General features: G+C 41.1%; 1 protein-coding gene across 1 annotated transcript; it reads left to right on the top strand.

Annotated features, from left to right (window-relative positions):
* Nucleotides 1–16,484: 16,484 nt before the first annotated feature.
* TP53RK (TP53 regulating kinase) lies at nt 16,485–18,110 on the top strand. The gene is made up of 2 exons (XM_069072327.1): nt 16,485–17,271; nt 17,572–18,110. Exons 1-2 carry the CDS (start codon nt 16,956–16,958, stop codon nt 18,048–18,050), a joined length of 795 nt encoding a protein of 264 aa, XP_068928428.1. The 5' UTR covers nt 16,485–16,955; the 3' UTR covers nt 18,051–18,110.
* Nucleotides 18,111–22,765: the final 4,655 nt, after the last annotated feature.

Below are 22,765 nucleotides of genomic sequence, written 5' to 3'. Positions count from 1 at the left end.
CTCTGTCTGTACTCTGGAGAGAACACGTGGTATAATGGAGAGAGAAGTGAGCTGTGAGTCAAGAAATCTAGGTTATGGTCTCTGCCACTGACTCAATGTGTGACTTTGGACAGGTAGGCCCTTCTCCCTCTCTGGGCATGTTTTCTGTAAAATGAGGTGTGTCATTCAGGTTACTTTGAAGGCCCTTTCCAGCTCTGACATTTTAAAAGTTCTACAGTCCAAGATCCTCTGATGTTTTATATTCTAGAATCCCTTTCAGCTCTGAGGTTCACCCACCCATGGAGTACCCAGTTCTGTTAGGCACAGCTGTTCTATATTCAAAGATCCCTTTTGACTCTGGTATTAAATCAATCCATGATTAGTGCGAATCGTCTACAATTCACTTATTTTGACTATTTGAAACATTTGTTTTCCTTGATGAGGGAGCTCCCCTAGTAATGCAGATCACAGTTCCTTTGTTGTTTGTCCTTTTTTCTCCAAGAGGACTATGACATAAAGGAGGTGGTGCCATGACATGCAAATGAATGTTCACCTGTGAGCCTGGTTGGAGGACTCTTTGAGCAAGTCAATGAACCTTTCTTGGCTGGTTTCCTCATCTATGTATTGGGATTATAATTCCTAACCGACCAAGCATACAGGGCTTTTGTGAAAATCAAATGAGATAATGCACGTAAAAAGAAAACAACTCATAGAAACATAAGTAGGAACCTGGGCAAATAATTTCACCTCTTTGCCTCAATTTCTCCATCTACCTCACAAGATCATTGTAAGCAATGGAGTAAAATGCTTAAAGTACTATATAGATGGGAGGTGTCATTTTCACACTGGCAAACAAGTCAGACTGGCCTGACTCTAAGGGGCCCGAGAGGAGTGGTCTCCGTGCATCTGGAGTACATGCTATCCTAGGGGTGGAGAACATGCATGGGGGTAGAAGTGGCATCTTCTTTCTTGGTCTTTGGCTCTACCAGCCTAGGAGGGCATTGGCCCAGATCTCTTCTGGACTTTCATTCAGACTATCTGGTGGGCTGAAAGCCAGGCAAGAAACAGGCTGACCAAAGCTCTCATGGACACAGACAAGCTTGAGTGGCACATTAAGCTGTCCCCCATCCCCTCAGTACCAGTTGCAGCTCAAAAGAGGTGGAAAGCAGCTCCAGGGGTGACCATGAGAAGGCAGTCAAAAGCAGACTGAAAGAAGCCAACACCTTAAAGAACAAAGGTGAGCCTTTGAATAATGGCCTAGCTGAAGAAGGCCACACTTGAATCATGGTGTGTTTAATTTAGTGTCATAAACCAAGTAAAATGCATCTTTCTTGCCTGCCTGGCATTCAGCCCACAACTCCTTTACCCTTTGGATGATAGGTAACTTAGTCTGAGTTTTCCCATGAAGGATTCACTAAATTCGAAAGATGCCTTCTTCCTCCTATTCCTTTGATCACCTTAGCGCCAATGGCCATTCATGTCCTCTCTGTTTTCACTCAATCTCACCACCTGCCAGCCCACCTCCTCACAATTTCCTTTATAGCACTTCTTATACCCAGGGCATCAGTAACATGCCTTTGGCTAACTCATTTTCTCTGGGCTTCAGTTACCTCATCTGTCAAAATGGCTAGGTGACCTCAAGCTCTAGGTCTGTGATCCTATAATTTATGACTAGTAACACGTTAAATGATGATTTTACCCAACACGAATCTTTCTAGTGACTTTTGGAGTACTTGTTATCATAATTATTCTGAGGTAGTGGAGTTCCTTGATTCACATGAACAGAATAATGTTGGTAAAGAGATGGGGTGTTAAAGAAGTAAGCAAAATTTTCCAAAACATAAGCCAGCTTCTTACCTACTTCCTGTTGAATTCCATCTCATTACCGACCTCAACACTTGACCAAACTAAAAATATTGATGGACTAATTCTGCATACTGGATGTAACATCCAATTGCATGTCACAATCTAGGTAATGTACATTTTTTTCATCCATTTTGTTTTTCTAGTGTGGCTGGTTTGACCAAACTTTTTCATTATCATGGCTTTCCCCAAGGCAGCTCAATGCAGTTAGTAGGATTTCATCTAGAAATAGAGCATTTGGAGAAATTTGCCATTGTTAAGATAATTATCCTTTTAGTTGGATCTCAGGTGGAATATCTTCCTTTATGATGCTGCTAAAACCTTTGGCACACAGGTATCTACCTTATATCAATGCTCAGCAGATCACTGAACAAGGTAACATCTATAGTCCCATTTACCATGTAGTCTATAGAATCTGTGCCATCAAAGAAAGAACATCTGTTTAATGCACAGAAAGCCAGAAAGAATCACAAACAAATAAGACCTCTTTAAAAGTCTGTACAGCAAGCACCCCAGCGTCCCCAGGGTGGCTGCCAACACAGGTTCTTAGATCTGCTTTGTTAAAGGAAAGCAACTCAAAATGGGTTAACAAGCTTACTTTAATCAGTCAAATATGTATCGTTACCTAGCTCAGGGGAAAAAGGTCAGCACCCCGAACTTCAGAGTATACAGACAGAATTATCAAGACAAAGAAACAGATCAAGTAGACAGGTTTCCAAACTATCCAACCATTACATCCATACCAAATCAACATCTGGGTTTTTCAAAGGGGGGGGGGACTCTCAACAACGGCTTCCCAGAATCTCATCTGATCAAATCACAGAACACTTCTCAAAGTGAGCCCCAAAGCAAAGCCTCACATCAGGGATTATATAGCCTTCTCCTGGGTCAGAGAATGTAACCACCCTCTTGACCCACTGCCCAATCACACAGCATCTAGGTGTGGGCATTCCTGAAAACCAGGCCTCCTGCCACAGGCTCCATATGACCACATTCAGCCTATTAGCAGGCAGAGTATATTTTCAAATCAAGGAAGGTTCTCAGAGTCTCTTAAGCCTATTGAAGGGCTTAAGGGCAGGGAAGATCTTTAAATTTGCATTTCTATTACAAAGTCACATGTTGAATATATTATATTATATTTATTATGTTACATTACATATCATATTATTTATGTGTAAAAAGAAAAGCAAACTATACATAATAGATTTGTAACTTCATGTATGGTTTTTTAAATTTGACTTTGTATATGGAAATATCCAATTCTAAGTTCAAAATAAAAAAGAAATTTAAAGAATCCACATTACTGGGGAAAATAGAGTACTATTTGGTCTCCCTGATTTGTCTTTCCCCTCTCCAATCTAGCTTCCTTACAGATACTAAAGTGATATTCCTAAAGCACAGACCTTACCATGTCACTTCTCTGCTCAAGAAGGTCCAGGCTCCTTATTGCTTCTAGGATGAAATATAAATTCCTCTGTTTTGCATTTAGGGCCCTTCACAATTCTGCCAACCTTCCCAGATATCGCACATTACTCCCCTTACATCCACTATATTCTAGTCAATCTGATTTACTATTTCTAGGGTACAACAAACCATTTCCTACCTCTGTGCCCTTGCATGGGCTGTGCCCCAAGCCTGGAATGCTTTTCCTTCTTCTCTCTCTTAGAATTCCTAGTTTCCTCTCAAACTTAGCTAAGCATTGCTCCTTACAAGAAACTTTATCTGATCTTCCTGAGTTCCTAGTGCCCTCCAGAAATTACTTTTTTCATATCTTAAGTACTTACTAATAGGTAATGTAGTTTCTCCCATAAAATGCAAGCTCCTGGAGGGCTGGTACTATTTTAATTTTTGTCTTTGAATCCTCAGATCCTAGCATAGTGATAGTAGGTCTTAATAAGTGTGTTGATTGACTGATTGATAGGCATTCAATAAATGCTTCTTGGTTGCTATTTTTGTGTAGAAAAATATTTCTTAAGGTAACTACAGCATTGCTTGAGATCATTGCATCCTTGTTCCCTCCTCTCAATTACTTCCAGACACCTTTCTGGTCTGATCCAGTCCAATCCGACAAGAATTGACCACTCTGTATTTTCAAGGCACCATGCTAAGTGCAGGAGCTTTAAAGACAACAGAAAACAGCCCCTGTCCTCACAAAGCTCAGTTCTATTACGCCTTTACCTTGTGATTCCAGCCCAAATGGATAGCTCTCCTTCCCCCCATCCCAAAAATTTCAAAATAATCTTTATTTTACATTTTTAGAAAAAAATTCCATAAGTCAATTATGCCACAGTGAAGAGACAGCAGAATTTCTAGATCAATGGTACAGCCAAAGATTTTATTAGAAGAATATCGTCAACTTTAGATGAACTGAAATTGACAAAATATAGTCATCAAATCCAATTCCAGAATATGAGAATTATAAGACCAAGGAACACTGAATATTTTTTTTTAGCACTAATGTGACTTTAGCTGAACTAAATTTCATTTTAAAGTGACCCTTTTATAACAGAATTCCATTAACCCAGCTCAGGGGCATTGGATGGTCTTGGGCAGCTACCTCTCTCAGTGAGACAGATGGCAATCAATTCCTATTCTGAAACCTTCCCTTAATTTGGCTGTAAAATTATCAGTTTGTTCAAATAGACCCCTTCCCCTTGCCTTTCATATTTTAAACCTATAACTGACCAAAATGCAGTTAGCTTTAGCATCAGTTACTCAAATCACCAAAGTAAATTTGGACTAGGACTTGTGGACAGAGGCTTGCATGAGGAGAGTACCACTCTTTCCCCCACCCCGGCATAAAAAAAGAGAAAAAAATTAATTAGCAGCCTCTCTCTCCTTTTCACAGAGGTGGGGGACTGTGGATGTGGAATATTATATAAGCTGCTATTGGTTGGTTTGTTGAACTATTTTTTTCTCTTTTAAAATCTTTGTTACAAGGATTTACTCCCTGGTTAGGGGAGATTGAGGGACGTATTCAGAAAAAAAGGATTTAAAAAAAACTAAAAATTTAAAGTTTAAAGAAAATTTAAATAAAGAGATTGAATTTGCAAGCTGTGACTTTAGCACCTACTATGTACCCAGTCCTGTGCTGAAGGATATAGAAGATATGAGAAAAGAAGCCATAGTCCCTGTCACTGAAGTTCCCATGGTCCAGTTGGCCCATACATAACCTTTTCTTTGCAATGTGAAAGTTGGACTAGACATTTCTAAGATTTTTTCCAGTTCTGCTATTTGGTTTTCTCAAATCCCTTCTACTTATGACTCTAATCTACTCTTCCACCTCATTTCCCCTTTGAGAGCCTGGTCTTTATAAAATGAAGAGTTTGAACTTAACAGTTCCTAAGTGTCTTTCAAGCTCTAACTTCCCATGGTCCTTTGTGAAGGCTTAGAGAATGAGTTAGAACAGGGGGTCCCAACATTTTTTGGTTCCTGTACCCCTTGGCTTCCAGCAAACCTTCCTGTACTCTCTATTCTATATCAACTGAAATAAATTTCTAGAGTTTACTGTGCATACACATATAAAAAAAATAGTAGGGAGAAGCCTGGATAGATTCCATTGGTATTAGAAACTCCTTCTGCCAATGGAGTCCTGCACCTTCTCTACCATTCTCAGTCTTAGAGAGTTGCCTAGAACACTGAGATATAAAGTGACTTGCTTAGAGTCACTTTGCCAGTATTGTGTCAGAGGAAAGATGTGAACCTGGTTCTAAAACTAGCTCTCTATCCATTGTGGCATTTTGTCTCTTTAATTATATTTTATATTATATTTATATATTATGTATTTATAATTTAATTGTATTTTTAAAAAGTGAATTAGTGTCAATAGGATAATATGGTTATTTATTATTCTTCTGTACCCTGAGTTGGAAAACCCTTAGTTAGGATGTAAGAAAATGCTAATAGCTAAGTGTCAAAGGAGTTAGGAAAGGGAGGGATCTGGAACCGGACCCAGAGTTGCTATTAACAACAAAGGTACTACAGTATCCCATGAAGGCAACATAACCTGTGCAGCCTCCTGGAGTCCCAATATACCTCAGATAACATTATCTTCCTCAGGGTCCACCATATACTGATGTTCTGCCTGCCTAGTCAGAGCTCTACAATTTAAACTTCGTGTACTCAGGAATGCATCAGTGCCCACTAAGAAGATGAGGAAGTGAGCCCTGAGAACAGGAGAACCCACAGAATGAGACAACCAAGTCAAGTAGAACCACAATTACTGAGGTCAGAGTGGGGAGAGCTGGTTCAGGTTTTTAAAGGAATTCACTTAGACCTTCTCTTTAGCCAATGGGAGCTTTACTGACGCAAAATCATTCAGGCCTGAGATTTAGTAAGGAGCTAAACAAAGGCACTGATATAGAAAAAGGACTAAACTTATATAACCAGAAAGCTACACAGATGGTGATGTAATTTTAGGGTTTCTAATGGGGGTTAAAGATTTAGAGACAGGATGAGGAAGATGGATGACACAAGATAAGGGAGAGAGGGGAAATTTTATGACCTGGGATGGAAAGGTGACAAGGAATTCCATGGTCCAGGACAAGGGGGAAGTTTACTTTAGGATGTTCTAAGGCTCAGGAGGGTCTCCCAAGGTACTGAAAAGGCAAACCTTAATATTAACCCTGAGGGTACCTTTATATCCACATCAATGACATCACAGAATTAATCTCCAGATAGGTATGGTAGATAAGGCAATGGGCCTGGAGTCAGGAAGACCTGAATTCAAATCTGGCCTCTGCCACTAACCGGCTGTGTTACTTTAGGTAAGTCATTTAACCTCTGTTTGCCTCGGTTTCCTCAACTGTAAAATGGGGATCACAATAGCACCTACTTCCCAGGATTGTGAGGATTGAGTGACATTTGTGAAAAGGGCTTAGAATGATGCCTGGCATGCAGCAGGCAATTAATAATTGTTTCCTCCCTCTTTCCCAAATAAACAAGCTCAACACATTTCTATAATGACAGGTTTCTGGACAAAGTTTATATAACATTGTTCTCAGTGTCACACATATTGTCAGATTTGGATTACTTTTGCTGAACTTATTTTTTTTCCATTTCTTTTTTATTCTTTTCTTACAAGGGATGACTCTTTAGAGGAAGAGGGAAAGAAATGTTTGGAAATGAAGGTAAAAAAAAACCACCAAAAATCAAAAGATAGCTGTAATTTTTAAAAAAAATTCAATTGGGGGGGCAGAGCTAAGATGGCGGTGTAGAAACAGGAAAACTTGTGTGCTCCCCCCATAACTACCTAAAATATCTATAAAATATGATTAAACAAACTTTAGAGCTACAGAACCCACAAAGTCACAGAGAGAAACAAATCTCCCACTGAAGGGAGCCTGGAAGATGGGCAGGAAGGGTTCAGCACTGGGAGCCAAGCCCAGCCCCATGTGAACTGGAGGGTTTTAGCCCCATGGTGGCCTGGCTGGAAGGACATCGGGAGAGTGGATCACTAGTAGCTGTGGTGTTTTCCAGAAATATCAACTCATAAATGCCAAAGACAAAGTAAAAGGTCAGTGTAGAACTCTGTTGGAACTGGGAAGTCTAGGAGTACGGTCCAGCCCCTGGCCCCGGAGTGAGAAGCATCAGAGGTGCTGCAGCTCTGCAGCCACCACTGCATGGCTGCTTCAGAACACAGGGGGGCTGAGCGACCATTCAGAGGGTATTTGCTCTTGCTTTAATCGCAGTCTTTGGTGGTGGTCCTGAGGTGTGTGTTCATTGAGCCAGCTTGTGAGGGCTGTAGAGAAAGCACCCTCCTAAGAGCTCTGGCAGCTGTGAAAACCCCAGCGATTTGGGACAAAGCTTTCCCCTCTGGAAGCAGAGTTCTACATGGCAAAAAGCTCAAAAATCAAGTAATTGATTGTCAATTTAATTAATGTCAATTAACCTGCCAATATGAGCAAGCAACGGAAGCACAAACAGGCAATAGAATCCTTTTTGGGGGACAAAAAGGATCAAGGTATGGAGCTGGTGGAAGACATTGAAGTCAGAACTTCTGCACCAAAAGCTTCCAAGAAAAATATGAATTGGTTAAAAGCCATGGAGGAGCTCAAGAAGGATTTTGAAAATCAAGTAAGAGAAGAAGAAGAAAAATTGGGAAGAGAAATGAGGATGATGAAAGAAAATCATGAAAAGAGAGTCAACAACCTGACTGAAGAAAATAACACCTTAAAAAATAGATTAACTCAAATGGCAAAAGAGGCCCAAAAAGCCAATGAGGAGAAGAATGCCTTAAAAAGTCAAATTTTACAGATGGAAAAAGAATTTCAAAAGCTCACTGAAGAGAATAATTCCTTCAGAATTAGATTGGAGCAAATGGAAGTTAATGACTTTATGAGAAATCAAGATACTATTAAACAGATCCAAACAAATGACAAAATAGAAGGCAATGTGAAATATCTCATTGCAAAAGCCACTGACCTGGAAAATAGCTCCAGGAAAGATAATTTAAAAATTAATGGACTACCTGAAAGCCATGATCAAAAAAAGAACCTAGAAATCACCCTTCAAGAAATTCTCAAGGAAAAATTCCCAGACATTTTAGAACCAGAGGGCAAAATAGAAATTGAAAGAATTCACCAATCACTTCTTGAAAAAGATCCCCAAAAGAAAACTCCTGGGAATATTATAGTCAGATTCCAAAATGCCCAGATCAAGGAGAAAATATTACAAGCAGCCAAGAAGAAACAATTCAAATATTGTGGAAACACAATCAGGACAACACAGGATCTAGCAGCTTATACATTAAGGAATTGAAGGGCTTGGAATATGATATTCTGGAGATCAAAAGAGCTAGGATTAAAAACCAAGAATCACCTACCCAGCAAAACTGAGTATAATGTTTCAGGGGAAAATATGGTTATTCAATGAAGTGGAGGACTTTCAAGCATTCTTGATGAAAAAACCAGAGTTGAATAGAAAATTTGACATTCAGATACAAGAAGCAAGAGAAGCATGAAAAGGTAAACAGGGAAAAGAAATCATAAGGAACTTATCAAAGTTGAACTATTTACATGACTTCATGGAAAAACTATAACTGTAACTCATGAAACTTTTCTCAGTATGAGGATAGTTGAAGGGAATATAAATTGTATATATATATATGTATACATACATATATGTCTATATAGGAGAGTATATGTGCACATGAATACATATGTAAGTGTATATATGTGTACAGGTATATATAGACAGAGGGCACAGGATCAATTGAATAGGAAGGGATGACATTTAAAAGGTGAAATTGAGATGAGAGGAGATGGGGAGAGATAGAATGGGGTAAATTATCTCATATAGAAGAGGCAAGGGATAACTTACAATATAGGGGAAGAACAGGAAGGCAAAAATCTCGTTGAATTTGGCTTAGGGAGGGAATGACATACACACAAAATTGGGTATCTTGTCCTACAGGACAGTAGGGGGGAGGGGATGAAAGGGAGAGATGATGGAGGGGAGGGCAGGCTTGGGGGGGTAGTTAAAAGCACACACTTTTGAAAAGGGACAGGGTCAAAGTAGAGAATAGAACAAGTGGGGGGGCAGGATAGGATGGAGGGAAATATAGTCAGTCTTTCACAATATATCCACTATGGAAATGTTTTGTGTAACTACACATACACAACCTATATTGAATTGTTTATCTTCCCAGTAAGGGTGGCTGACAAGGGAGGGAAAGAATCTGGAATTCAAAGTTTTAAAATCAAATGTTTAAAAAAATTATCATTATTATTTTTTTTAACATGCAACTGGGAAATAAGATATACAGGCATTGGGGTATGGAGATCCATCTTGCCTTATCAGAAAGTCAGAGTGGGGATGGGGGAGGATATATGAGAGAGCAGATTAGGGGAGGGGGTATACAGTGGGATCGCTGTTTTGGGGTATTGGGTAGGGAAAAGACCAGGAGAAAATTTGTAACTCAAAATCTTGTGGAAATGAATGATGTAAACTAAAAATAAACATAAAATTTAGTTTAAAAAATTCAATTTGGAAAAAAAAAAAGAAAAAGAAAATGGGGCCAGGGTATAGTGGAAAGCTCACTGGACTGAGAGGCCAGAGCCCTGGGTTTGAGTCCACAGGCTACCACTTACTGGTTGATGACTATGAGTCTTCTCATATCCCTGGACCTCAGTTTCCTCATCTATAAAATGGCTGAAAATAATCCCTGGCCTTGGTACTTCCTTGGGTTGTTATGAGAAACTGCTTTATAGCCATGAAGCTTCACAAACTGGAGCTATTGTTCTCCAGTGGAAAGATAATAGAATGAATATACCAGTAGAATAAGGAGAATGGGAGATGCTGTTTATTATATTAGATTGTAAAGTCTTTTTATTAAGATGGAACTCAAAAGGAGGTTGTCAAAGGGACTTAATTAGGCAGGTGTTCCTAAGGGGTTGGTAACCCCGGTGATGGTTATAACAATGATACTAATAATCATGCTAATTAAGTGATGCACTTTGAAGGCTGAACAATGGAGAGGCAATTGCTCTGAAGTAGGTTTTAATTGCTTTGAGAAAATGATCAAGCATTTGCACCTCATGGAGATAGCAGTTGCAGACAGCTCTGTTGTAGGAGGCCTTTTTTGGAGTTGGCTGGGTTGCCCAGGATGGGGTCACACCCTTCACTTCATTAGCTGGGGGTGGGGGGGACAAACTACTCTTTTTTTCCCTTTCATTTCTAGCTATTTAAAATGGGTGTGTGGGTTTGTGGAGGGACTGGAAATATTCTTACAAGTAGACCAAGGAGCTGGATGTGAAATGGGAAGACCTAGGCTCAAGTCAGAACACAGCTAGTGACTGTCCCTTTCTGCTTTTTGTTTGTTTGTTTGTTTTGCTTTTTGGAGAAGGGAAGGGGAAGCTGGGCAATTGGGGTTAAGTGACTTGCCTAAGGTCACACAACTAGTAAGTGTTAAGTGACTGAGGCCAGATTTGAACTCAGGTCCTCCTGACTCCAGGGCAGGTGCTCTCTTCACTGTGCCACCTAGCTGCCCTGTGTCACTTTCTTGGAGCCCTCTGTAAAAGGAGGATGCTTTCGAACCTACTTTAGAAGGTGGTTGTGAGTGCAGTGCTTTTTTCAGTATCAAGGACATGTGAGCTTTTATAATTAGTTTAAAAATTATAGGATCATTGATTCACCTCCCCAAGGGGCTCTCAGAGGTCATGGATGGAGTGCAATATCTTCATTTTGCAGAGAAGGAAACAGATCCAGAAAGGTTAGGGACTTCCCAGGGTTATACTCCACTCCAGTCTTGACTTTAATCCAGTATAGAGATGCTCCTCCTCATCCTCACCTCTTAAATTCTAGGATTTTATGATGGCAGGAACTTTGAGAAGGGCAGCACTGAGAAGGGGAAGTCACAGTAAAAGTGGATGTAGGAAGTCAGCAGAAGTCAGCAGGGACTTGAGAGATAATCCAGTCATTTTACTAAAAGCAGACAAAACTCCCCTTCCCCTGATGTCTCTGGCATACAGATCTAATCCACCACTCCCCAGTCTCTTTCCTCCTGGGCCTTCCTCTTCCATTGTGCCCTTTGGAAAATCCACTTAATCATCAAAATATTTCCCCTCATCCTCTGTCTCCTTTTCATCATCTTTCCATCTTTCTGGATTCAGGGAAATACAGGTTCTCCAGATGATTCACCTTCTCCACTGCTGGCTGTTCTACATCTCATGTGTCCTAGCACACTGATCAAGAGAAACAAGTGTGTTCCTGGTTCCCTATGGCCATTATAAATCAACTGATCAATCAATCTGTAAGAATTTGTCAGATGTCTGCTATGTGCCAGAAGCAGCAGTAGGTGCTAAGGCCACAAGACAAAATAATGAAGTCCCCAAGGAGTTTCCATTCATTCTATTTGCTACAAGCACTGAGCATTCTCTCTACCTTTGAGGTTCACTCTGTCCATTTATTTCATCTTATCCATATGTGTTGTTATCTCTTGGCCTCCAAGTCACTTTCCTTCATTTCCTGGAATTCTAAGCCCACAACTCTGCTTCCAACTCGACTCCTGCTCCATACTTGGAGGGGGGGAGTGAGGTGGGGGGGGGGGGGGGGGGAGAGGAGTGGGCTTCAATATACCTAAACATGTCTCCTCAAGCACTCTGGTCTCCCAGTTCGCCTGTCTCCTTAACTCCTATGGACTATGTTTTCATTCCACCTAAGTCAATCGGAGAGAAATCTTACCATCTCTCCTACCTATGAACTTAAACTATGATATTCCTTTCTCTGATGACAGTGTCCTGTTCTGTCTTTCCTTCTGCCACCGCTTCCTAGTCTCAGCCTAGTCTCTCATCCTCAGCTATTTACTCTTTCTCACTCCCAACCCCCATCTCCAATCTTTTGCCAAGGCCTGTCGATTTTACCTTTAAAACATCTCTTCCATACACCCCCTTCTCTCCTCTGACACTGCCAGCACCTTGGTACAGGCCCTACCCACTTCAGCCCTGACTTCTGCAATAGTAACCTACTTGTGAGTCTGACTGCCTCAAGTCTCTCCCAACTTCTGTCTATCCTCTCCTCAGCTGGCAAAGTGATCTTCTAAAAGCACACGTCTGACCATGTTATCCCCTTACTCAATAAACTCCAGTGGCTCCCTATCAACCCCAGGATCAAATATAAAATGCTCTGTTTGGCTTTTAAAGCCCCTCATAACTTATCCTCACCTCCACCTTCCTATTCTTCTTATACTTTACAACCACTCCACCCCCCCCCCCCAAGTACTCTGCACTGGCCTTTTTTCCATTCCTCAAACAAGAGATGGAATAACCTCCCGACTCCAAGCATTTTCACTAGCTGTCTTCCATCCCTACAATGCTCTCCTTCTTGGCTTCTCTGACTTTCTCCAATTCCTGCCTAAAATCCCACCTCCTACAGAAGCCTTTCTAGATCCCCCTTAATTCTACTGCTCTCCCTTTGGGGATTATTTCAGACTTACCCAGTATATCTTTTGATAGTCTATTGCATGTAATTTCCCTCATTAGATGGGATCCTTGAGAGCAGGGATTGTCTTTTGCCTTTCTATTGGTTCAAAATGAAGGCAAATAGCAATTCTTTCTGTTTTGGTCAGAAACCCTGAGGGTCTTCCCCTACCACACTGATTTTTTTTTTTTTTTTGGATAAGATAAAGAAGGCATCCTCTGTCTCATTTCTTGTTAAGCTTTAATCACTGAATGTGCTTTGCCTCAGCCAAACTGAGACCTATTAAAGACCTTAGCTTGAAAAGGCCAAGGGCCCCCACTGCCTCTAGGGTCATCTCCAGTGGTCCTGATCCTTTTATCTGGTCATTGGACCCAGATGGCTCTAGAGGTGAAAGTGAGGCTGGTGACTTTTCACAGCCTTTCCTCACTTAAATCCAATTCACTTGCATGTCACAATCCTCTTCGAGAACAAAGGAGAAACACAAGCCAGCAAGCAACAAGCTCAGCAGAGCTGCCTTTATTGACTGAATGACTGTCTCCTAAACTTATTCATCTTCACCATAACCTCCAGTCCTTCCATCCATTCCTATTCTCCCAATACATAACCCTTCCTCTAGTGAATATATTGGGTAAATACAGGAACATGTAGGGGGTGAGGATATAGTGAGTTCTGATAGGGTTAAGATCTTCAGGGCATAGCCTCAGGTTCACACTCTGGGAAGACTCTTCACAGTCTTGACCCTACCTAGAGTTGATCAATTTAACTATACACCGTCCCCCATCCTTGACTCCCATGCCCTCTTGACTTATTACCATTCACACTCTGCCAGTCCTTAGCTTTGGATAAACTTTGCCATTTTTCTTCTCAATTGGTGTAATAAGAATGTAAATTTTAAAGATCTTCCCTGCCCCTAGGCTAATGTGCACCTGAAGCCTGGGGTGGGGGAGGCTTGTTTTCAGTAGATACTTCTTGATTGGCCAGTGAGTCAATAAGGTTGTTACATTCTCTGAGCCAGGAGAAGGCTATATAAGCCCTGATGTGTGGCTTTGTTTTTGGGACTCACTTTGAGAAGTGTTCTGTGATTTGATCTGAATTCTGGGAAGCCGTTGTTGAGAGTCCCCCGGCTTTGAAAAACCCAGAATGTGGAAACCCAGATGTTGACTGGGTATGGATGTAATGGTTGGACAGTTTGGAAATCTGTCTACTTGATGTTTCTGTCTTGATAATTATGCCTGTATGCTTTGAGGTTCAGGGTGCTGACCTTTTCTCCTGAACAAGGTAAACGATATATGTCTGACTGATTAAAGTAAGCTTGTTAACCCATTTTGAGTTGCTTTCCTTCAACAAAGCAGATCCAAGAACCTATGGTAGCTGCAAACCCTGAGGACACGCTTGGGGTGCTTGCTGCTACAATTGGTTCCACTAAGCTACTGAACACTAATGGAGGAATCTTACTACCTTGCAGATTGGATCCACCACAAATTCATGTCATCTACTTTCAAGGGAGCTCACCTTTTAGTACTACCCTGTCTCTCCACCACACCCCCAAAGTAGCAAGTGCTTAGGGTTAAATAAAAAGTTACGAGGCAGTGTTTATGGAAGACAAGAGTCAAATTGGGTTCAAATCCCATGTCAGGCATTCACTAGCTATATAGCCTTACACAAGTCATTTGAACTTCTGAGCATAAGTTTCCTTTTCTGAAAAACTAGGGACTAAGACTCCATCAAAGATCTCTAAAATCCCATTAAGATAATACAGGAGATCTCCTTTGTGTATTGTCTCCCTCAGTTAGAAAGTGAACTCCTTGACAGCACTTGGCATAATAGTAAACACTCAGAAAATGCTTTTCCTTTTCATTTCCCAAACCACAAAACTCTATATCACACAACTCGAAGTACCACAAACAGCAAGATCTAGGTTTGCTCCCACTTTGTCCAGGAACTCCTCGTTTAGCTATAGGAAGTTTAGTCCAGAAGTCCCTCCTAACTCTGCCCCTGGCCTCCCTCTCTGTGACTCATTTTCTTGCAAATCACTGTTTGGCCCATCAGCTCCTCAGCTATGTACCACTGACTTTGTTCACTGCTTTTACTGAGACTGTTGTTCCTTGAAAGGACTTGCCTGGATGTCCTGGGCTCTCTCCAGAGAACTAAATCCAAAAGTAGCCCCTGTTCTTTCTCTTGATTCTTTCTCATTCTCTCTATGTCTCTGTCTCTCCCTCCTTCCCTTTCTCTTTCCCCACCCACTCCTCCCTTCCCCTCAATGATGTTGGTCAGTCTATAGACTTCAGCAACCAGTCATCACAGATGTGTTATCAAGTACCCGTGGCAACAAGCACTCATCACAAGACAAAGAATTCACATGTTATTAAAGAGACATCTCAAAGTAAGAACAAAGGGACAATCATTATCAACTCAGTCAATTCAAATTATCAAGAGTTTATTAAATACTTACTAAATGTCAGATGCTATGCTAGGTGTTAGGGATACAGACACAAAAATGAAACAGTCCCTACTTTCAAAAGTCAGAGATTCTATTGTGGGAACATCTAAAAGTAGGTAAACACAATGGACTGCCTGCCTACACTACAAACCATAATCTGGAAAACATGCACTCTTCATCCATTTGGAAGTCCCATGTGGATTTCACCCATGAAACAAGATCTAGAAAGATCTTCTGGAAGCAGATAAGAAGGACTGAAAAGTCTATGAAGAGGTTACAGGGAGTGGAATGCTTTGCTACCTGTGTGACAAATCACTTCATTTCTGAGGGTCTCAGTTTCCTCTTCTGTAAAATGAGTGGGTTAGAGTACATGATCCTATGAGACGAGATTGAGTTTCTGGAAAGATGAAAGGGTTCAGTAGAGAAGCAAGTAAATGAGACATTTTCTCCTTATCCTGGGCCACTCTTCTGCCCCACTGCCTTGCCACCTGGACCAGAGGCTATTCCCTGAAGATGCTAACCCTTTCAGAACTCCCTCTCTGTCCTTCCCCCCAAACACACCCACACACACCCCTGATAATTACCTCACCTGGTTCACTATTTCAGGTAGATCCCAGTCCTCTTAGCATTTTCCTCCCCAAACTAGTCCTGGATAGTTCTGGATAGACTGGACCTGTGATTTCATTAGTATAGACTAAGAAAACTAAGGAAACTCTGGGATCTTCTCTGTAACAGATAGTTACTGACAAGTGTCTTGCCCAGGGTGATTGTGTGTTTCAGAGGCAGGAGGAGAATCTGGTTTACTGCCATTGCTTCTGAAAAGTGTGTGACACCGTATCCCCTTAGCCCCTCCCCTGTCCTCCCCTTCCCCCAGAAGAATGTCAAGTCCTTGGGGTCAGGGACAACCTTTTCTTTTATATTCATATTTGCAGCCCTCAGAACAGGCTTGACCTTAAAATAAGTCTTAATGCACGCTCATTCATTCATTCATCCACTGGAGCAGGCACTGCATTTGAAATCTCAGGCAACCCCTGTGAATCCTCAGATCCCTCGTTGCCAAGAATTTATTAATGGCCAGACACTGAGCAGATACAAAGAAAGGTAAAAGACGGTCCCTGTCCTCAACGAGCTCACAGTCTAAAGGAAGAGACAAGATGACTGTGTGACTTGAGGCAAGTCACTGAACTTTTTTTAATTCGTTAGTTTATTTTTATTTTTTTGTTTGTTTTTCTGCTTTTTGGAGGGCAGTTGGGGTTAAGTGACTTGCCCAAGGTCACACGGCTAGTTTTTGTGTTAAGTGTCTCAGGCTGCATTTGAACTCAGGTCCTCCTGACTCCAGGACCGGTGCTCTATTCACTGTGCCACCTAGCCACCCCTAGTTAATTTATTTTTAATTTTCAATAATCACTTCCATGAGTTTTAAATTTTCTCCCCCTCCCTCCCCAAGACGGCGTGCAATCTCATATAGGCTCTTGAACTTTTTAAAAATTACTTTTTAACATTCATTAAAAAAAATTTTGGGGTCCCAATTCTCTCTCTCCCTCCAGCCCTCCCCGACACACTGCTAAAAAAAATAAATGAAGGGCTTGGACTCAGAGACCCCTCCCAACTCCCTGTCTCTAGGCCGGAGAAACTTCCGACGAGAAGGGGGCGGAGCTTCCGGAAAAAGCCGAAGCATTCCGAAGAGGGGGACCAACCATCGAGGGTTTCCGAAAAGAGCCGAAGAATTCCAAGCGGCCGTTGAGAGTAGGGCAAAATGGAGGCCGTCGCGGAGACCGGGAGGGAGACAGCTACAGCGGAGGCTGCGGCAGAGACTGCGGACTTGGCCGCGGCCCAGGAACAGGAGCGGAAGCTAGAACGGGAACGGGCGAGGAGCAGAGACTTCCTGCGGGGCCTGGAGCTGGTGAAGCAGGGGGCTGAGGCGCGCGTGTACCGTGGCCGCTTCCTGGGCCGCGCGGCGGTGATCAAGGAGCGCTTCCCAAAGCGCTATCGGCACCCTGTACTGGACACGCGGCTGAGCCGGCGGCGGACGGTGCAGGAGGCTCGGGCACTGCTGCGCTGCCGTCGCGCCGGTGAGCGCGTGCGCGCTTGCGGGGGTGGAGGGCGGAAGAGGGTGGGGGGGGCGCTTTTCGAAGCTCCTGGCACATGGCAAAAGCATCAGTCAGTTTCCTGTACACTGAATGCAGGGAACTCTTCTTTTTTAGATAGAAAGTTTAGATAAGATACAACCCCAACCTTTCTAGTTTTGTTTCTCTTGCAGAAATTATTTGACACAATAAGAAAACTCTTAGACCTTTACAAATATATATAGTAAAAACTTTTAAAAGTTATTAATAATAAAAACTAGCTTTTCCTTTTTGTCTCTCCTACAGGGATATTGGCCCCAATTGTCTTTTTTGTGGACTATGCCTCCAATTGCTTATACCTGGAAGATATTGAAGGATCCTTGACTGTAAGGGACTATATTCAGTCAATTCAGATGACTGAAACAGATCCTGAACAACTCTCCCTCTTAGCAAGAAAGATCGGGAAGGTTCTGGCACAAATGCATGATGAAGATGTTATTCATGGAGATCTCACCACCTCAAACATGCTTCTGAAAATGCCTGTTGAACAGCTGAGCCTGGTACTCATAGACTTTGGGCTCAGTTTCATTTCTGCCCTTCCTGAAGATAAGGGTGTAGACCTGTATGTCCTAGAAAAGGCCTTTCTTAGCACACATCCCAACACGGAGACCCTGTACCAGGACCTTCTAAAAACTTACTCTTCAGAATCCAAAAAGTCAGGCCCTGTGCTAAAGAAGTTAGATGAGGTACGCCTGAGAGGAAGGAAGCGGTCTATGGTTGGATAGAAGATTCTGTGGTACCTCATAATTTATTTCCAAATAAATTTTCCAGGGAGGTTACCAAAACTTGTGTTGAGATTTTATTTTTAATTTTTTTAATATTCTGAACTTAAATACCCTCAAAAAAGAGTGTTTCTGTATATACAGCAGAACATAAAAAGGGGATCTATATGAAATCAGTCTCCATTTCCCACTACTTTTAAAAAAGCATATAATAATAGTTACTTTCAAAACTGTCCTGCTTCTCTGTCCTTCTTCCTGAATGAACTTTCTATTCTGTGCATTTAAAAAAATGTTACAATGCTCCTCTTTTTTTGTGACACTACTGCTAAACCCCTTCCCTTAATCTTACTCCCTCAAATTAAAAAAAGAAAGAGGGAAAAAAAAAACCCTTGTAACAAATAAGCATAGAGAAGCAATATACTTATATAGTTCAAAAATATATCTCTGTGTCTCGTGGATATCATCACTCCCCAGAGGTGGTTTTACAGGCTTCATCATGTTTCATGCTTTTATCATCCCTTTTTCTTTCCCACTTCAGACCCTGAAACATAACCAATCCACTCCCCAAGACATTTCTTTTTTCCCTCAATACTCAGTGAAGACATTAAGATTTTGAAGAGGCACATTTCTCTTTATTGGGATGTCAGAACTATAGCTTTCAATTCTTCAAAGTTCTTTTTTTCTGGATTTCTCTCAACTCATGTTTGTATTTAAAATTTCTACTCAGCTCTTGTCTTTTCATCATTAAGACTTGAGTTCCTCTTACATTAAAGGCAATATTCCCCTGTAGGATTATACTTAGATCAGCAGGTTAAATTGTTCTTGGTTGTAAACCTTTTTATTTTGCCTTTTGGAATATTATATTCCAAGAGCTTGTATTTGTAGTAGAATCTGCTAGGTCTTATGGGTCTTATAGTTCTTAGTATTTCTGTTTCATTCTGGATACTTGCAGTATTTTTTCTTTGATGTGGGAGTTCTCTATTTTAGTTACAATAATCCTGGGACTTTTCATTTTGGGGTTCCTTTCAAGAGGTATTCAATGGAATCTTTTTGTCTTCACTTTGCCTTCTGGTTCTATTAGATTTGGCAACAAGCATTTATTAGATATGAGCAGTTATTTAAGATTTCTTGAAATATAGTATCCAGATTTTTTTATTATGATTTTTAGGGAGTTTAATGAATCTTCTTCCCTTGATCTGTTTTCCAGGCCAGTTGTTTTTGCTATTAGATATTAGCCATGTTGTAAAAAAAAAAAAAAAAACAACAAGAAAAATAAAAGTGGGAAAAACTATTTACTCCGTACTCAGTCTATTAGTTATGTCTCTGGGGGTAGGTATCATAAGTCCTTTGGAATTGTTATAGATCATGTTATTGATCAGAGTAGCTAATTTTTCATTGTTGACCATTATATTGTTTTTACTGTGTGCAGTATTCTGGTTCTGCTCACTTCACTTTGCATGAGTTCATATAAGTCTTCCCAGGTTTTTCTGAAACCATCCTGCTTGTCATCTCTTGTAACAATTATATTCTAAAACAATATATATGACAGCTATTGTTCAGTTGATGGGTGTCCTCTCAATTTCCAGTTCTTTGCCGTCATATGTACATGTACATATGTACCTTTTATTTTTTCTTTAATCTCTTTGGGATATAGACCTACTTACTAATGGTATTGCTGGGTCAAAGGGTATATAGTTTTATAGCCCCTTGGCCCAGGCTATCCTGGTCTGAGCATTATGGCACCTTGCTGGTCACTGCCTACTCCTTGGACCTTCCAAGTTTTCCACTCTGGAGTTTTCTGATCACCTTGAAGTTTGCTCAGGCAAACTCTGTCCTTGCCTCCAAATACTGAACTTTGTGGGTTACAAATGTTCTGCCTCTGGTCATGATGGGAGGCTGCCCTGTACTGATGCTGGCATTACTGGTGGGCCCCCCTTCCTATTGCCCATAGGCTTCTGGGCTGACTTTTAGGACAGATCTGATGTGGAAGAAGTCACTGTAGTTACTCATTGCATATCTTGCTTTTTTGGTCTCATTCAAACTTCAGAGTTTTGCTAGATTTGGTTTGTGGAAGCTGGTTGGCCTGAAGCTGTGATGGAAATATTTCTAAGTAGTGTTTGGTATCATTGGCATTGTCCTTCATTGTCATCATCTACTTGCCACTGTGGATTGTTTTGTCAAAAACTGTTATGGGAGTGGTCCTTAGCAAAACAATACTTTAAATAAGATTTCTTCACTTGTCTTTCAGAGAGCTCCAAGGGATTTAGGAGTAAGCCTAATTTGTTTTCCAGCCACCTCCACATAGCCTCCGGGACAAACCACCTGCCCCTCGCCCTCCAGAGATTGTGTTTTAGAGGGACTTGTACCCAAGCCTCTGCCTTCTCCCCCACTCCCCCTTGGGTAGTTGCCTCCCCTGGAGCACTATTTCAGGAGAGGTCCTTCTGTGCTTCATTCACTCTCTCCCCTTCAGCTACAACCTCCAACTGATAGATGTGTATTTATGACAGGCATACCTTATTTTGTTGTACTTCACAGGGTGTTGTGGTTTTTGGGTTGTTTTTTTTTTACACATTGAAGGTTTGTGGAAACCCTGGATCAAGCAAATTTGTCAGCGCCATTTTTGCAACAGCATGTGCTCACTTTGTGTTTCTATCTCACATTTTGGTAATTCTTGCAATATTTAAAACTTTTCCATTTTTATAATGTTATGGTGATCTGTGATTAGTGATCTTTGATGTTGCTATTGTAACTGGGAGGGGACAGCATGAACCACATCCATATAAGACAGAGAACTTAATAAATGTTATGAATGTTCCAACAGCTACACTGACCAGTATCTCTCCCTCTCCTCAGGCCTCCCTATTCCCTGAGACACAACAATATTGAAATTAGGCTCATTAATAATTTGACAATGGCCTCTAAGTTTTCAAGTGAAAGGAAGAGTCCCATTTCTCTTACTTTAAATCAAAAGTTAGAAATGATTAAACTTAGTGAGGAAGGCATGTCAAAAGCTGAGATGGACCAAAAGCTAAGCCTCTTGTGCCAAACGACAAAATACTAAATGCAAAGGAAAAGTTCTTGAAGGAAATTAAAAGTACATTTTTTTAAATCAATAAAGTATTTTTAAATTAAGTTATGAACTGTGTTTACACATAATACTATTGCATTTAATAGACTACAGTATAGTGTAAACGTAACTTTTATATGTACTGGGAAACCATAAAATTCATGTGACTTGCTTTCTGGGGATATCACTTTATTTCTGTGGTCTCGAAACAAACCTGTAATGTCTCCAAGCTAGGTCTGTATATACCTACTGTATTCTAGACACTGTACTAGGAATACAAGATATAGAGGATATAAGGACAAAGTATGAGAATTCTAGGGGTGACTAGGTTAAGCTTGTGTCTGATGAGGCAGATTTAGGCCAATTTGTTGTAATTCGGACCTTGGAAATGTAGATATGGAACAAAAGTATGGCCTGCGGGTATGCCCCAGGAAAACTAACAGGGCTGAGGAGCTTTGTCTCTGGGAGCTTTATGGATCTCTATCCACTAGAGCATTGGATGAGATACAGCACACCAGCCAGATTTTCTTTAGTCCTGGTTCTTAATAGCTCTGTGGCACTCACTGAGTCTCTGTTTCCCCACTCTATAAAATGAGAGGATTGGAGACAAAATGGTCTCTCTAAGGTATCTTGTCTTCATACTGTAAACGGAGGGACGCAAAGGAATCAACCATAGGTATTTATGAAAGGAAAAAGGTTAAGCAGAATATAAGAGGAACACCAAGCCCACCCTTGGGAAGGAAGGGACTGAGGACAGCCATTCACTTCATGTCTGTGTTTTCCCTCAGCAATCACCTCAGTGGGACTGGAGAACCTCGGTTTTAGGCTCATATCTTATCACTTGTTCCCCTAGTTTCCACTCTCCAGGGTTGCAGGAGGAGCTGTGGGTTTGACAAGGGGAATTGTCGAAATGGCCACTGCTGCTGCTGCTTCATCTCTCCTGGGTGCCCTTTGCTTCTCTTTGGGGTTATCCTTCTAGTTCCCCAGATCCTCCTCAGTTCCCAAACATTTGATGTTTCCTTGCCTCAGGAAATAAGCCAAAAAAAAAAAAATTCCAATTCCCAGTAGACTAAGGAGTTTATGCTATTCCTATCCCTGGGGGTGGGTAGGTGGGTAAGGGGTGACAGGGAGGGGAACCTTACATTGGAATCATATAGAACTAGAAGGGCCTTTAAGAAGTGTTCTAAGCCAGGATTTCTTAATCTTTTTTGTGTGTCATGAACCCCTGAAGCATTCTGGTGAAACCAACAGAACCCTTCAAGAAGAATGTTTTTACAAGCATAGGATAAAAACACAGATGATTAGAAAAAAAACCAATTAGGTTGAAATACAGTTTTCAAAATATTAAAAAAGAAAACCCAAACCTCAGGTTTATAGACTCCAAGTTAAGAACTTAGATCTAGGCCAATATTCTTTTTGCAGAGAAGGAAATAAGGCTCAACAGAGGAGGAAGTTAACAACAACAAATATTTAAAAATTTGTGTAGCACTAAGTACTTAGTGTTGGAGAGAGAAAAAATCCAGATAAGAAAAATTCACCCTTAAGGAGTTCACTTTTTAGTGAGGGTGTGATATATATGTATGTAAAGACAGTTTTAAAACACAAAGAGGGGGTTTAAGGGACTGGATCTTTCATTTTATTGACATGGGTA

This window comes from Petaurus breviceps, unplaced genomic scaffold (assembly GCF_028583685.1).
Source record: "Petaurus breviceps papuanus isolate PSGF00001 unplaced genomic scaffold, PetGlider_PUasm1.0 90847, whole genome shotgun sequence".
Lineage (NCBI taxonomy): Eukaryota > Metazoa > Chordata > Mammalia > Diprotodontia > Petauridae > Petaurus > Petaurus breviceps.
This window is presented reverse-complemented; position numbering and strand designations above follow the sequence as displayed.